The sequence below is a fragment of the Hemitrygon akajei genome, chromosome 3 (assembly GCF_048418815.1).
Source record: "Hemitrygon akajei chromosome 3, sHemAka1.3, whole genome shotgun sequence".
Lineage (NCBI taxonomy): Eukaryota > Metazoa > Chordata > Chondrichthyes > Myliobatiformes > Dasyatidae > Hemitrygon > Hemitrygon akajei.
The window spans coordinates 14,558,203-14,571,815 of record NC_133126.1 but is presented as its reverse complement, the minus strand read 5'-3'; the positions used below and the strand labels follow the sequence as shown (position 1 = coordinate 14,571,815).

The 13,613-nt window shown below is 43.7% G+C and overlaps 1 protein-coding gene across 2 annotated transcripts in view; it reads left to right on the top strand.

Annotated features, from left to right (window-relative positions):
* Positions 1-13,613, top strand: part of ccdc85ca (coiled-coil domain containing 85C, a) — a 285,768-nt gene that overhangs the window by 230,640 nt on the left and 41,515 nt on the right. For both annotated transcript variants that reach the window (XM_073039213.1, XM_073039215.1), the window contains exon 3: positions 4,015-4,128. In XM_073039213.1, coding sequence (XP_072895314.1) covers positions 4,015-4,128 — 114 coding nt within the window. The remainder of the gene's footprint in view (positions 1-4,014; positions 4,129-13,613) is intronic.

Genomic DNA, 13,613 nt, shown 5'->3' with positions numbered 1-13,613 from the left:
AAGCACTGTGAGGATCCCTACCATCCGTCACACAGTTCCTTTGATCCACTACCTTCAGGAGGGAGGTAAAGGAGCATCAGCACTAGGACTGCTAGACTGGGTAGTAACTACCTAACCCAAGCTGTGAGACTAATGAATACCCTGGCCACCTCCAAGGTTTCACCATTGTTTACTGTACTGTTCACTGTTTACTTGTGCTGCACACTTCAAATGCATTTTGAATTATATTTTATGAACTTTTCATGGTAATACTTTGGTTTATGTGCTGTGTGTGGTATATGTTTTCTGCGTGCACTGTGGTCCAGTGGAACGTTGTTCTGTTTGATCATTTATTGGTATAGTCAGAGGACCATAAACTTGAACTTGAACTTGGTGAGACTGCACTTGGAGTATTGTGTGCAGTTCTGGTACCCCAGTCATAGGAAGGGGAACAAAAGTTATTAATCATGAGCCATTTACAGGGAAAGACTACAAAAAACATCACAGAAAGATTTTAGCAGGATTGGGATGCCTGAATTATGAAGAAAGCCTCGATAGGCTGGGGCTTTTTTCCCTGGAAGATAGGGGGATGAAAAGTGTAAAAAGTCAGGGTTCCCAGCCTTTTTTTTGCCATGGAGGCTTACCATTAACTGAGGAGTCCGTGGACCCCAAATTGGGAACTCCCGTTATAGAGGTTTATAAAATCATGGGAGACCTAGATAAGGTGAATGGTCACAGTCTTTTCCCAAGGGTATGAAAGTCTAAAACTAGAATGCATAGATTTAAGGTGAGAGAAAGTTAAAGGGGACTTGAGGAGCAGGTAGGCAAGGACGAACTGACCCCAACAGCAACTGCCCAATGAACATTGTTCATTGGCTGCCAAGTTCTCTAGCACTCCCGGAAAGGTATATGAGATGCACTATAAAACACTGCGCTCAGACCCCACAGTGGAATTCAGGGGCACCATGTGGCTGTAGGTGAAGGGCTGCACTTGGCTGTGCCATGTCAGGGCAGTGCTGCTTGAAGGTGGTGATCCAGGGCCATTCTTGTGTCATCTGAAGAGCTTTGCTTAAAAGTTCAGTGAGCTGTTATAAAATGCTAACACCCAGTTCATGTTCTTTGGGATGATAGTATCTGACAGGCTAGACCTTTAAATCCCAAGTTCCACAACTCTGTGATCAGAATCCCAAAAGAAGCAGAGATTCTAGTTCTCTAATGGACCAACAGAACAACAAATCCCTCTTTTTAAATTGATGGTTCCTCTAAGAAATCTATATTTAGTGCTAAACAATGCAATGTGCTGCATCAAGAGCTGGCAAGTGATCGGTGGATCCAGGTGAGGAGTGGTGAGAGGCAGATGGAGGAAGGAAGGTGGAAAATAGTGATGGAGGCCAGGAGGTTATAGGTGGAGGTGACAAACGGTTGCCAGTGATGGAACTGAAAAGAGAGGAAGTTGGAACATGGAACCAAGTGAGGGAGATGGGGGTATGTATATAGATACGTTTGTGTCGCACTTTCTATGTATCAATGTGGGCACATTGTGTGAAGAAGAGTGCATCAGAGTCCGAAAGTCTTTGTGTGAGTGAGAGAAAGTGCATGCTGGTATGAGAACGTCCATCTAGTTGTATGTGAACCTGTTATATGTGTGTTGATTGTTTATGTATGCTTGAAAGAAAGTCAATGTCAATATGAAAGTGTGTACCTGTGAGTAACCATGGGTTTATGCGTGAGTGTGTGCCCATGATCGTATCAAATTTAGTTTTCACATTCCCTTTTATTGATGTAGAAGATAAACTGATCTGATGGGCGATATTAGGGAAAAGGACCCGCTCTGTGCTGCTCTTTGGAAATGCTTATGCACGAGCTCACTAAGGAATCTACAATGCTCACCAAAATGCTACTGCAAAACTGGTTCGTGCAAATAGACCCATTCTAAACTGACCAGCTCAAAGCTCTGTGTTGTGTATTTAATATCTCAATAATATTTGAGTAATCTTACATAATATAATTTGATTAAGCATATTTGTTGGTTTAAATAATTCATTACAGGTTATATGCGTAAGTATTGTGAGCAGTTTTGGGCCCCTTATCTAAGAAAGGATGTGCTGACATTGGAGCAGGTTCAAAGGAGGTTCACAAAAATGATTCCAAGATTGAAAGGCGTATCATATAAGAGTATTTGATGGCTGTGGGCCTGAACTCACCGGAATTCAGAACAATGAGAAGTGACTTCATTGAAACCTATCAAATGTTGAAAGGCCTCGATAGGGTGGATATTGGGAGGATGTTTCCTATGGTGGGGGAGTCTAAAACCAGAAGACATTGTCTCAGAATAGAGGGGCGTCCTTTTAGAACGGAGATGAGGTAGAATTTCTGTAGCCAGAGAGTGATGAATCTGTGGAATTTGTTGCCACAGGTAGCTGTGGAAGCCACGTCATTGGGTATATTTAAGGCAGAGGTTGATAGATTCTTGATTAGTCAGGGCATGATGGAATACGGGGAGAAGACAGGAGATTGGGGTTGAGAAAGAAAATGGATCAGCCATTTTGAAATGGTGGAGCAGACTTGATGGGCTAAGTGGCCTAATTCTGCTCCTATATCTTATGGTCTTATGGTCTAAATACATGAATTTCATGCATCATCATGCTACCACGTGATATGTGCGCACCTCGCTTAAAGTAAGCTCGAAGTTAGACCTGGATTTCAGACTCCCGTGTCTTTCTTTGAATTAGTTTAATGTTTTGAGGTCACAAAACATAACACTGTACATTAATGCAGCTTCCTCACACATGTCTGGCTCGGAAAGTACTCCAGGTCAGGACTCCTGAAGACCTGCTCAGAATATTCAATGACCATTAACAAATATTGAAATAAGTAAAACAGGAACAATTGGCGTCAGCTGGAAGAATACTTCTGTCTGAGCTGGTTTGAATCCCACGACAGTCATTGCCTTACTGAGTGAGTGTTGAACTCCTGAACGTGCCATCTCTTTTCTCTCTAAGGGTTTTAAAAGATACCACTCCTCTTTTCAGAATTGGAGTCAGATTTATTATCACTGATTTATACGACATGAAATTTGTTATTTTGCGGCAACGGTGCAGTGCAAAGTCATAAAAATCACTATAAATTATAAAAAAAATTAAAAGCCCAAAGTTTAAAGTTCAAAGTAAATTTATTGTCGAAGTACATATATATTATAGTAGACTACTTTGAGATTCATTACATTGCAGACATTTACAGGAAAACAGAAAAGAATTTCATGCACCATAAATTATAAATTACAAATATTTCTCGATAAATTTCACGCAATATTGAAGTGCATGGGCTTAGTACAGATTGTATTCATTAGAAGCGCAGTGTTAGGCATTATAACAATGAATATGCTACAAAAATACTTGTTTTGCAAATACTGTGTGGTTTGGAAGACATTACATAATTCAGGCCTCTCCAAATAACCAATGCTGTCAGAATAAGAATCAGAATCAGGTTTATTATTGCTGACATATATCATGAAAGTTGTTTCTTTGTGGCAGCAGTACAGTGCAATACATAAAATATAACACAAATTACAATAATAAATATATATATGCATTAAAAAATATAAGTTATGCAAAAAGAGAGCAAAAGTGGTGAGGTGGTGTTCATGGATTCATGGACTGTTCAGAAATCTGACGACAGAGGGGAAGATGCTGTTCTTCAAACACTGAGTGTGTGTCTTCAGGCTTCTGTAGCTCCTCTCTGATGGTAGTATTGAGAAGAGGTCATGTCCTAGGTGGTGGGAGTCTTTAATGATGGATGCCGCCTTTTTGAGGCATCACCTTTTGAGGATATCCTCGATGGTAAGGAGGCTTGTGCCCATGATGAAGCCGGCTGAGTTTACATGTCTCTGCAGCTTTTTCCAGTTAGCCCCTCCATACTAGGCGGTGATGGAACAAGTTAAAATGCTTGCCATGGTACATTTGTATAAATTTGTTAGGATCATTGGAATGGGAAACATCTTTCCTTTAATAATGTGCAATGTGTTCCCCTCTGCAGCAGTCAAGTGCCAGTGACCTGAAGGCCATTCGCAAGGTGTATCCTGCACCGCACAAGTCTGAGTCTCCACATTCGTCACCACTACCACCGCCGTTTCAGGAGCCAACACAAAATGTGAGTAGAGTACAGGATCGCCTTGTCTTTGAAATCATAGCAGGACATCTTGCCTAGCTCCTGGGTCTGTACAACACACAAATCCAAATACTGCATCAATTGTCCAGCTCAAATTCCCTCAAAAGTGTGTGTGTGTGTGTGTGTGTGTGTGTGTGTGTGTGTGTGTGTGTGTGTGTGTGTGTGTGTGTGTGTGTGTGTGTGTGTGTGTGTGTGTGTGTGTGTGTGTGTGAGAGAGAGAGAGAGAGAGAGATCACTCAAGCCCTTTCACACAGGCAGTGTGATCACCATGTTACTGGTCAACTGTGCGTGATCATGATTGAATTAGAATCAGAATCGAGAACTGGTCCAGAGATTAAATAATAGTTTTGTAGAAGAAATAATTATACTTCCCCATGCAGAGGCTGTGCCTGTGTGTAAGGGGGAATTCAGGAGAAGCTTCTTTATCTCAACAATGTTTAGATTACGTTGAAGTACTGAAGCCAAAGTTGAGATGCACTTAGTGGGAGGCCAGGTAAATGCGCTGGGGGAGAGAAGGCATAGGTAATGCTGACAGGAGCATTATGGTGTTGGAGCTTGGATCAGCTAGGCTGAATGGCTTACTCCCATGCCACAACCTTAGACTATAAGACTATAAGATACAGGAGTAGAATTAGGCCATTTGGCCCATCGAGTCTGCTCAGCCATAAACTTCTGAAATTCATTTGAAATCAGCACAAGATGATGAAACAGATACAGCAGCAGAGGCCATCAGATTAGCTCAAACCACTTCTGGTCACATGCCCGCAGAGGCAATCAGGAAAGATTGTGTGTGCATTAAAAGATTATTGTGGCTGACGGAACACAAAAGGGGCAAAATCAGTGAGAGCGATGAATCTCCTGCAAAGTTCTTCAGCCAAGCGGATAATTCGAGGAGCAGAGCTCGCAAGGCAAGGTTTTCGATTGTACCTCTGCTGGTCTGGCTCAGTAAGCTGTGCCCTTTACGCACGACTGCAATAAGAAATCTGTAATCCTATCATGTCAGGCATTATTCCACACCTAATTGCACTTGCACGTGTACAGTCTCATCACTAATGACCAGCGTGGCTCAACAATGACATGAATAGTGACGAAGGGGTCTGTGAATCCATGATAACCACAAGGTGATTTGTCTACATTAGGCCACTCCGGCTGGTTATTGTGGAGGTAAAAGCAATGCTTCCTGTGTAATTGGCAGCAGCGTGCAGTATGATGAATTCCATCAGGGAAGGGGACTGAAGCAGCAGCAGTCTGGACATGGCTCGGGGGGCACGTAGCTGAGTTATATTGGAGTCAGAGTGGGAGCCTGCCATTCACCTTTGTGTAGGAACCTCCTCAGTGCAGCCCATGCACAAAACTAAAGCAATTTCACCCCCCGATTACTCGAGTTCATGAATTTGACAACTCACTCGCCTTTGCAGCGTTAGGTGGTTTGAAATGGAAAAAATATATCTCTCCGGGATACATGCATATCAGTTTGGTTTAAAAGTTGCTATGATAAAAATCAGGTCCCGAAGCCCTTCTTAGAGGAGCCATTGAATATTGCGATTGCATTATGTGAAAGAGAGTTGTGTGCTTTTCATATTTCCAAAGCATTGAGTCATAGAAGAGTACAGCACAGAAACAGGCCCTCTGGCACAGCTAGTCTAGGCTGAAGCCTTTAAACTGCCTATTCCCATTGACCTGTACCAGGACCACAGCCCTCCGTACCCCTCCCATCCATATACCTATCAAAACTTCTCTTAAACGTTGAAATAGAGCTCGCATGCACCACTTGTGCTGGCACCTCGTTCCACACCTCTGAGTGAAGAAGTTTCCCCTCATGCTTCCTTAAACTTTTTACCTCTCACCCTTAGCCCATGACCTCTGGTTTTAGTCACAGTTTGACAACCGAAGGTCACGATGGCAATGTTGGCAATTGCAGCAACTAAGTTACTCATAGCAATCTCCTACAAAACAGGAATACCAAGGCTAATTATTCTATTATAATGCTGTTGATTGAGGGATGGGTATTGGTCAGGACAATGGACATAAATTTCCTGTTCTTCTGCATTGTGATGCTGGGTTTTTTATACATACTGGGGCTCTTAGTTTACTAGGGTATTAGATATAAAATCAGCATCCATCATCAACGACCCTTATCCAGGCCATGCTCTCTTCTCATTAAGGGATTAAAAGTAACATTAGCAAATTTGCAGATGACATAAAGCTGGGTAGTAGTGTGAAATATGAGGAGGATGTTAGGAGAATGCAGGGTGACTTGGACAGGTTGGGTGAGTGGGGAGATGCATGGCAGATGCAATTTTTTATGTGGATAAATGAGCGGTTATCCACTTTGGTGGCAAGAACAGGAAGGCAGGTTACTATCTGAATGGTGTCAAGTTAGGAAAAGGGGAAGTACAACGAGATCTAGGTGTCCTGGTTCATCAGCCACTGAAAGTAAGCATGCATGTACAGCAGGTAGTGAAGAAAGCTAATGGCATGTTGGCCTTCATAACAAGGGGAGTTGAGTATAGGAGCAAAGAGGTCCTTCTGCAGTTGTACAGGGCCCTGGTGAGACCACACCTGGAGTATTGTGTTCAGTTTTGGTCTCCAAATTTGAGGAAGGACATTCTTGCTATTGAGGGAGTGCAGTGTAGGTTCACGAGGTTGATTCCTGGGATGGTGGGGCTGTCATATGTTGAAAGATTGGAGCGACTGGGCTTGTATACACTGGAATTTAGCAGGATGAGAGGGGATCTGATTGAAACATATAAGATTATTAAGGGATTGGACACACTAGAGGCAGGAAACATGTTCCCGATGTGGGGGAGTCCAGAACCAGAGGCCACAGTTTAAGAATAAAGGGTAGGCCATTTAGAACGGAGTCCAGGAAAATCTTTTTCACCCAGAGAGTTGTGGATCTCTGGAATGCTCTGCCTGAGAAGGCAGTGGAGGCCAGTTCTCTGGATGCTTTCAAGAAAGAGTTAGATAGAGCTCTTAAAGATAGCTTAAAGATATCAAGGGATATGGGGAGAAGGCAGGGACGGGGTACTGATTGTGGATGATCAGCCATGATCACATTGTTGGCGGTGCTGACTCAAAGGGCCAAATGGTCTACTCCTGCGCCTTTTGTCTATTGTCTATTAATACCATTGGGCAGGAGATGCAGGAGCCTTAGGTCCCACACCACCAGGTTATTACTCAACAACCACCAGGCTCTTGAACTGGACTGGATACAGCCCCAGCCTCTCCAGTCTCTCTTTATAACTCAAGCCCCCCCCCCCCCCCCCGACCCCCAGCCCTGGTAATATCCTTGCAAATTATCTCTGTGCCCTTTCCAATGTAATCACATCCTGCCTATCGCTCTGTGGCCAGAATGGGACATAATACTCCATTTGTGGTCTCTCCAATGTCCTTTACAGTTATAGCAAGACATCCCAACTCTTGTACTCTTTGCTCTTACTGTTGCCAAGTGCCCTCTTCATCATTTTGTCGACCTGTGTCTCAGGTTTCAGGGAATTATCTAGCTGTAGCCCTATGAATCTCTGTTAGCAGATTTCTAGCAGAGCCTTCCTGCTATTATATTCAATTTCTCAGCTGGTTTAAAAAAGAAGTCTCCTCTATGTGGTGGCACGGAGCTGCAGTCTCCATTGAGGTTGTGGCTCAGACTTAGTCATTTCTGAAGTTTGCAGGCAGGGTTTTGGGGGAGTTGGAGGTCATATTAGGGTTCATGGACAGGGATATGGATCAGGCCGGAGTCTGGGCTTCTGCTTTACAGAATGTGGACACCTGGAGTCCAAGCTTACTGCTCTGTGCTCAAAACCAGTGACTTGGACACATGACAAAGGACATCTGTGAAGGAGGACCAATGAGTTTCCCCAGGTTGGTGAATCCCAGGATCAGATGTCTGAGTGAGCAGGAAGCACGACAGCTGGTGACTCCCTAGGTACACGAGTTGGTGAGTCCAGATCTCAACGCCTGGACTTTGCGATCCTGTCGTGGGCCAGTTCTGGGTTTGATACCGAAGACGGAAGCCCAAAGATTGGTTGGAAGTCGAGAAGTTGAAGAGCAGTGGCTGTAACTCTGGGTCTGAGAGTCCGACAGTCCACTGGAGAAGCTGGGGAACCATTGTCTGCGGGACTGCAAGTCCACTGGAGGCTGAACATCCAGATGCCTGTCCTGGGGTTGGAGGAATGTCCGTGTGTGAGTGGGTGGGAGGGAGAAAGTGACTTGTTTTGCTCTTGTTTTTTTAATTGTTGTGTTCTGTTGTTGTTGTTACTTGTGTATGCTGGTGCTGGAAAGTGTGGTGACACTTACAGGCTGCCCCCAGTACATCCTTAGGTTGTGGTGGTTGCTATCGCAAATGACCCATTTCCCTCAACATGTTTCCGTGTATGTGAGATAAATAAATGAATCTGAATCTGAACTTTCTTGTTGCACCTCCTCAAATGAAGGAGATTAAGAGGAAGTATTTTTCCCATCAAGTCTCTCGTTTGTGGTCCTGTGGGATTGTACTTGTTGGTTTTTGTCCTATCTTCCTTTGAGTCTGCACCTTATTTTGGGCAAGTCTAACAGTAATTGCACCAGCCAGCAATGCCGTTAGAGGTGGGGTCATACTTGGGAGAGAAGGTAACCTACACTGTTACAGCTGGGCGTGCAAGAGCTCCGAGTTCAATTCCAGTGATCTCTGTAAGAAAGTTTGTATGCTCTTCCCTTAAGTGTGTGGGTCTCCTCCGGTGCTCCAGTTTCCTGGTTAGTAGATTAATCGGTCATTGTAAATTATCCTGTGATTAGGCTAGGGTTAAATAGGTGGGTTGCTGGGCAGCGTGGCTCAGAGGGCCACACTCTATCTCAAAATTTAAAAAAATAAAATTGTAGCTGTATTGGTAACCCATGCTAGAGAGTATGCTCTATTCTACTATATCCTGAGTACATTATATGTTTGGATCATTTCTTTCCATGAATTCAGTTTGGAATTAAAACTCATATTAAAAATTTGAAATTGATTTCTTTCTTGCTTGGCAATTTAATCGGAATTACATGTGCAGCCACTATTTATTATGACAGGACTGGGACCAAATCTGACAGGCGGTTTGAAACTGTGAAGAGGTCCGAGTCTGTCTATTTGACAGCCAATAGCACAGTAACAAAACCAGAGCCCTCTAATTTCCCAACCCAGCACAGAATGAAAATCATTCATGCGCGATGCCACTACGTCTTGTGTTCATGTGACATGAACTGTCAAATAAAGGCTGGTCCCAGGAAAGTTTCCACAAAGGCTCAAGTCAAAGGCTTGTGGATAAATAAACTTATAATTATAGGTTGCTTTTAGGTTTCAGCAGCATGGTTGACTCTTGTTGAACGTTTGCCTTGTTGATGAAAAGCATGTTTATAATCCAGTCCACCTTAATCTAGCACTAATGGAGACCCATTCTTGGGCATCTGGACCATATGTGGGATGTCTGACCTTGAATCCAATAAGTCTGTAGAAGACTGAGAGTGACCTGCTGTAAAACAGGAGAACAACAGATACATAGAAAGACAATGAAGCCATTTAGCCTCTCGAACTTGTTCCACCATTGAATTAGATCATGGTTAATTAGTGATTCACTTTGTACATTTGCTTTATCCACCAGCCACAAATACCAATGTCCAACAAAAAAAATGCATCTCATATTTAAAATTCACAAATTCCACAGACTATATCTTTCTTAACTTTCTGAAAGGCTGAAGATCTTCAGTCTACACTTCTCACTACATTCAGACCAGGAGCCATCAAAAGCCCTTCCTTACTTCACTACTGCTACACCGTTGGCGCTCAGGGAACAATGAAGGTCCTCCATCTCTATCTGTCCTTGGTTTACTATCACACACAGATATGGAAGGATTCTTTGCTGTTCCCATAGCATTTTTTTTGCCCAGTCAGGGTTATTCACCCTGAGCTGAACACCTAAACTTGGAGGACTGGTGGACCACTCTTAGTCTGACCTCTACCCTTTGACCTGTTCGGCATGGGTGACCCTGCCAAGAGTCAAAGCATTAGGCCCTGAATCCAGCCAACATAGCTCTCTGGCTCATTGAGGCATGCAAGCCTTCAAACCATGACAAGGCTCTGGTCTTCTTGGTGAAAAATCTTTCCACCCCAGATACTCTCTGTCCTCCCTCCTCTGAACAGACACAGGATAAAAACGTCTGAAAACATCCTCGTCATGCCCTTGCACGTTTTGATCTATCTGCGCCACACTTTCATCATCATCATCATTAGGTGCTGTGTTCTATGATGTGGACAACCATGGTCCTCCATGACCATGATTGTTCTTGGCAAATTTTTTGATAGAAAAATTACCTCCTTCTGGGCAGTGTCTTACAAGACGGGTGACCCCAGCCATTATCAATACTCTTCAGAGATTGCCTGCCTGGCCTCAGAGGTGGCATAACCAGCACCTGTGATATGCACCATCTCTTCATATGATCATCCGCTACCTGCTATCATGGCTTCATGTGACCCTGATTGGGGGCTAAGCAGGTGCTACACCTTGCCCAAGCGTAACCTGCAGGTGAGCAGAGGGAAGGAGCACCTTACATAGACTTTGGTAGCAATGTACCTCCACCCCGCTACCTATGCACTACACTTTCGAAGACAGAAAATAGAATACTACAGTACAGGCCCTTCAGCCCATGATGTTGTGCTGGCCTACTGTATGATCAACCCAACCCATCCCTCCCACATGGCCCTCCATTTTTTTGTCATCTATATTCCTATTTAACTGTTTCTGAAATGCCTCTACCACCCTGACAGAAAATTTCACGCACTTACCTCTGACATCTCCCCTTGCTTTCCTCCATCACCTTAAAATTAATGCAGCCTCATATTCGCCATTTGCAGCCTGGGGAAAAGTCCCTGGCTATCTACTGGAATCTCATGTGGATAGGGTGGTGAAGAAAGCTTTTGGTATGCTGGCCTTTATAAATCACAGCATTGGGTATAGGAGTTGGGATGTAATGTTAAAATTGTACAAGGCATTGGTAAGGCCAAATTTGGAGTATTGTGTACAGTTCTGGTCACTGAATTATAGGAAAGATGTCAACAAAATAGAGAGAGTACAGAGAAGATTTACTAGAATGCTACCTGGGTTTCAGCACCTAATTTACAGGGAAAGGTTGAACAAGTTAGGTCTTTATTCTTTGGAGCGTAGAAGGTTGAGGAGGGGACTTGATAGAGGTATTTAAAATTATGAGGTGGATAGATAGAGTTGACGTGGATAGGCTTTTTCCATTGAGAGTAGGGGAGATTCAAACAAGAGGACATGAGTTGAGAGTTAGGGGGCAAAAGTTTAAGGGTAGCACGAGGGGGAATTCCTTTACTCAGAGGGTGGTAGCTGTGTGGAATGAGCTTCCAGTAGAAGTAGTAGAGGCAGGTTCGGTATCGTCATTTAAAGTAAAATTGGATAGGTATATGGACAGGAAAGGAATGGAGGGTTATGGACTGAGTGCGGGCCAGTGGGACTAGGTGAGAGTAAGAGTTCGGCACGGACTAGAAGGGTCAAGATGGCCTGTTCCATGCTGTAATTGTTATATGGTTATACTTGTTCTTTGCCTCTTTCTCTCTGAAACTGTAACAGTATATTCTGCACCTCCGAGTACCTCTGCTCATCCACTTAAAGCGGACCTTCCTGGTGGCCAGACATTTTAAATTGAATTCCCATTCCCATTATGACGTGCCAGTCCATGGGTTCCTCTTGTGCCAAGAGGAGGCCACCCTCAGGATGAAGGAGCAACACCTTATATTTCACCTGGGTAGTCTCCACCCAGATGGCATGAATATTGATTTCTCCTTCCAGTTAAAAAAATTCCCTCCACCCTCCCCTCTTCTTCTATTCCACACTCTAGCTTCTTACCTCTTCTCGTCTGCCTATCGCTTCCCCCTGGGTCATCCTCCTCCTTCCCTTTCTCCTATGGTCCACTCTCCGATCAGATTCCTTCCTCTCCAGCCTTTTACCTTTCCTACCCACCTGGCTTCACCTATCACCTCCAAGCTGTCCTCCCTCCCCGCCCCCCACCTTTTTATTCTGGCATCTTCCACCTTTCTTTCCAGTCCTGAAGAAGGGTCTCTGTCCAAAAAGTCGACTGTTTATTCATTTCCATGGACGCTGCCTGACCTGCTGAGTTCCTCCAGTATTTTGTGTGTGTTAATCTGGATTTCCAGCATCTGCAGAATTTCTCCTGTTCTTATTTCTGCACTATTTATGGCTTTTTCTGTGTCCTACCTCAATGTTTTGGATGACTTGAAAAACTAAGTTTTACATTTTATCTCATTACTTGTGGCAATAATAAGCCAATACCAATACCAACTGTGATTATCATACCATGCTCTCCACACACTGTCTCCTCAGCAATCAATGCCTCTTAACATAGTAATGAAAACTTCAATCACGACGCCGCTTAACTCTTGGGCTTCAAGGATTAAATCAGAATTTGGATAATGGAGACACAGGAGTCCTGTAAAATATCAGCATGAAACATCAGTGATTCCTTTACTCGTGAAGATGCTGATCAATTTACTGATTTCCTCCAGCAGATCATTTATTGTTCATAGTTTGGGTAATTTCTGCTTGGAAATTAATCCTGGGATGCCAGTGTGACTTACTTACTGCTGGTGTTGAGGGCAGCAGTGAAGGTCCTCCATCTCTCTGCCCTTGGCCACTCAGATGTGGGAGGATTCTTCACTGCTGTTTCCATAACAATCTTGTTTTACTAGTCAGGGTTGTTAGCCCTGAGATGAACCCCTGAACCTGGAGGACCAGTAGATCTCTCTTAGTCTGATCTCTACCCTTTGACCTGCTTGGCATGGGTGACCCTAAAGCATACGGCCCTGACTCTAGCCAACATAGCTCTCCAGGTCATTGAGGCACATAAGCCTCCAAACCACGACAAGGTCCTCTTGGAAGTTATCAGTGTAAGTGAATACTTTAGCACTTCTCTGCCATCTTGCTCTGACACAATGGTGTACAAATACTTCAAGGGCCAGGTTTTACACTCTGCTGTGACAGTTGAGGCAAAAGGCGAAGGATGTTTAGATTATTATTTTTCCTCAAACTTAATATCTCTTCCGGTTCTCAAAGATTGCCAATAGATTCATAATAGAATCATAATAGATTCACATCCTCTTGGGCATGTCATCATTCTAACTGTGCGTACAAATAATGCTTCAGAGAAGAAAAGAAGTCCCACGTTTCACCCCAGTCCTCAGCAGCTGAGCAGAACTCAGGTGATGCCAGTTGGGGATGAAAAAAAACATGATGTGGACAGTTACACAGCTGATCTGCTAAGAATTGGGAAGGATGCCATTTGCTTGTAAATAGCATTGTAACTCTTATATTCAATAGGGACTGAAACAGAAAGTAGGAAACAATGGACTAGTTAGCCTAACATTTAGAATATAGAACAGTTCCACACAGCAGGGGCCATTCAGCCCTCAATATTGTGTC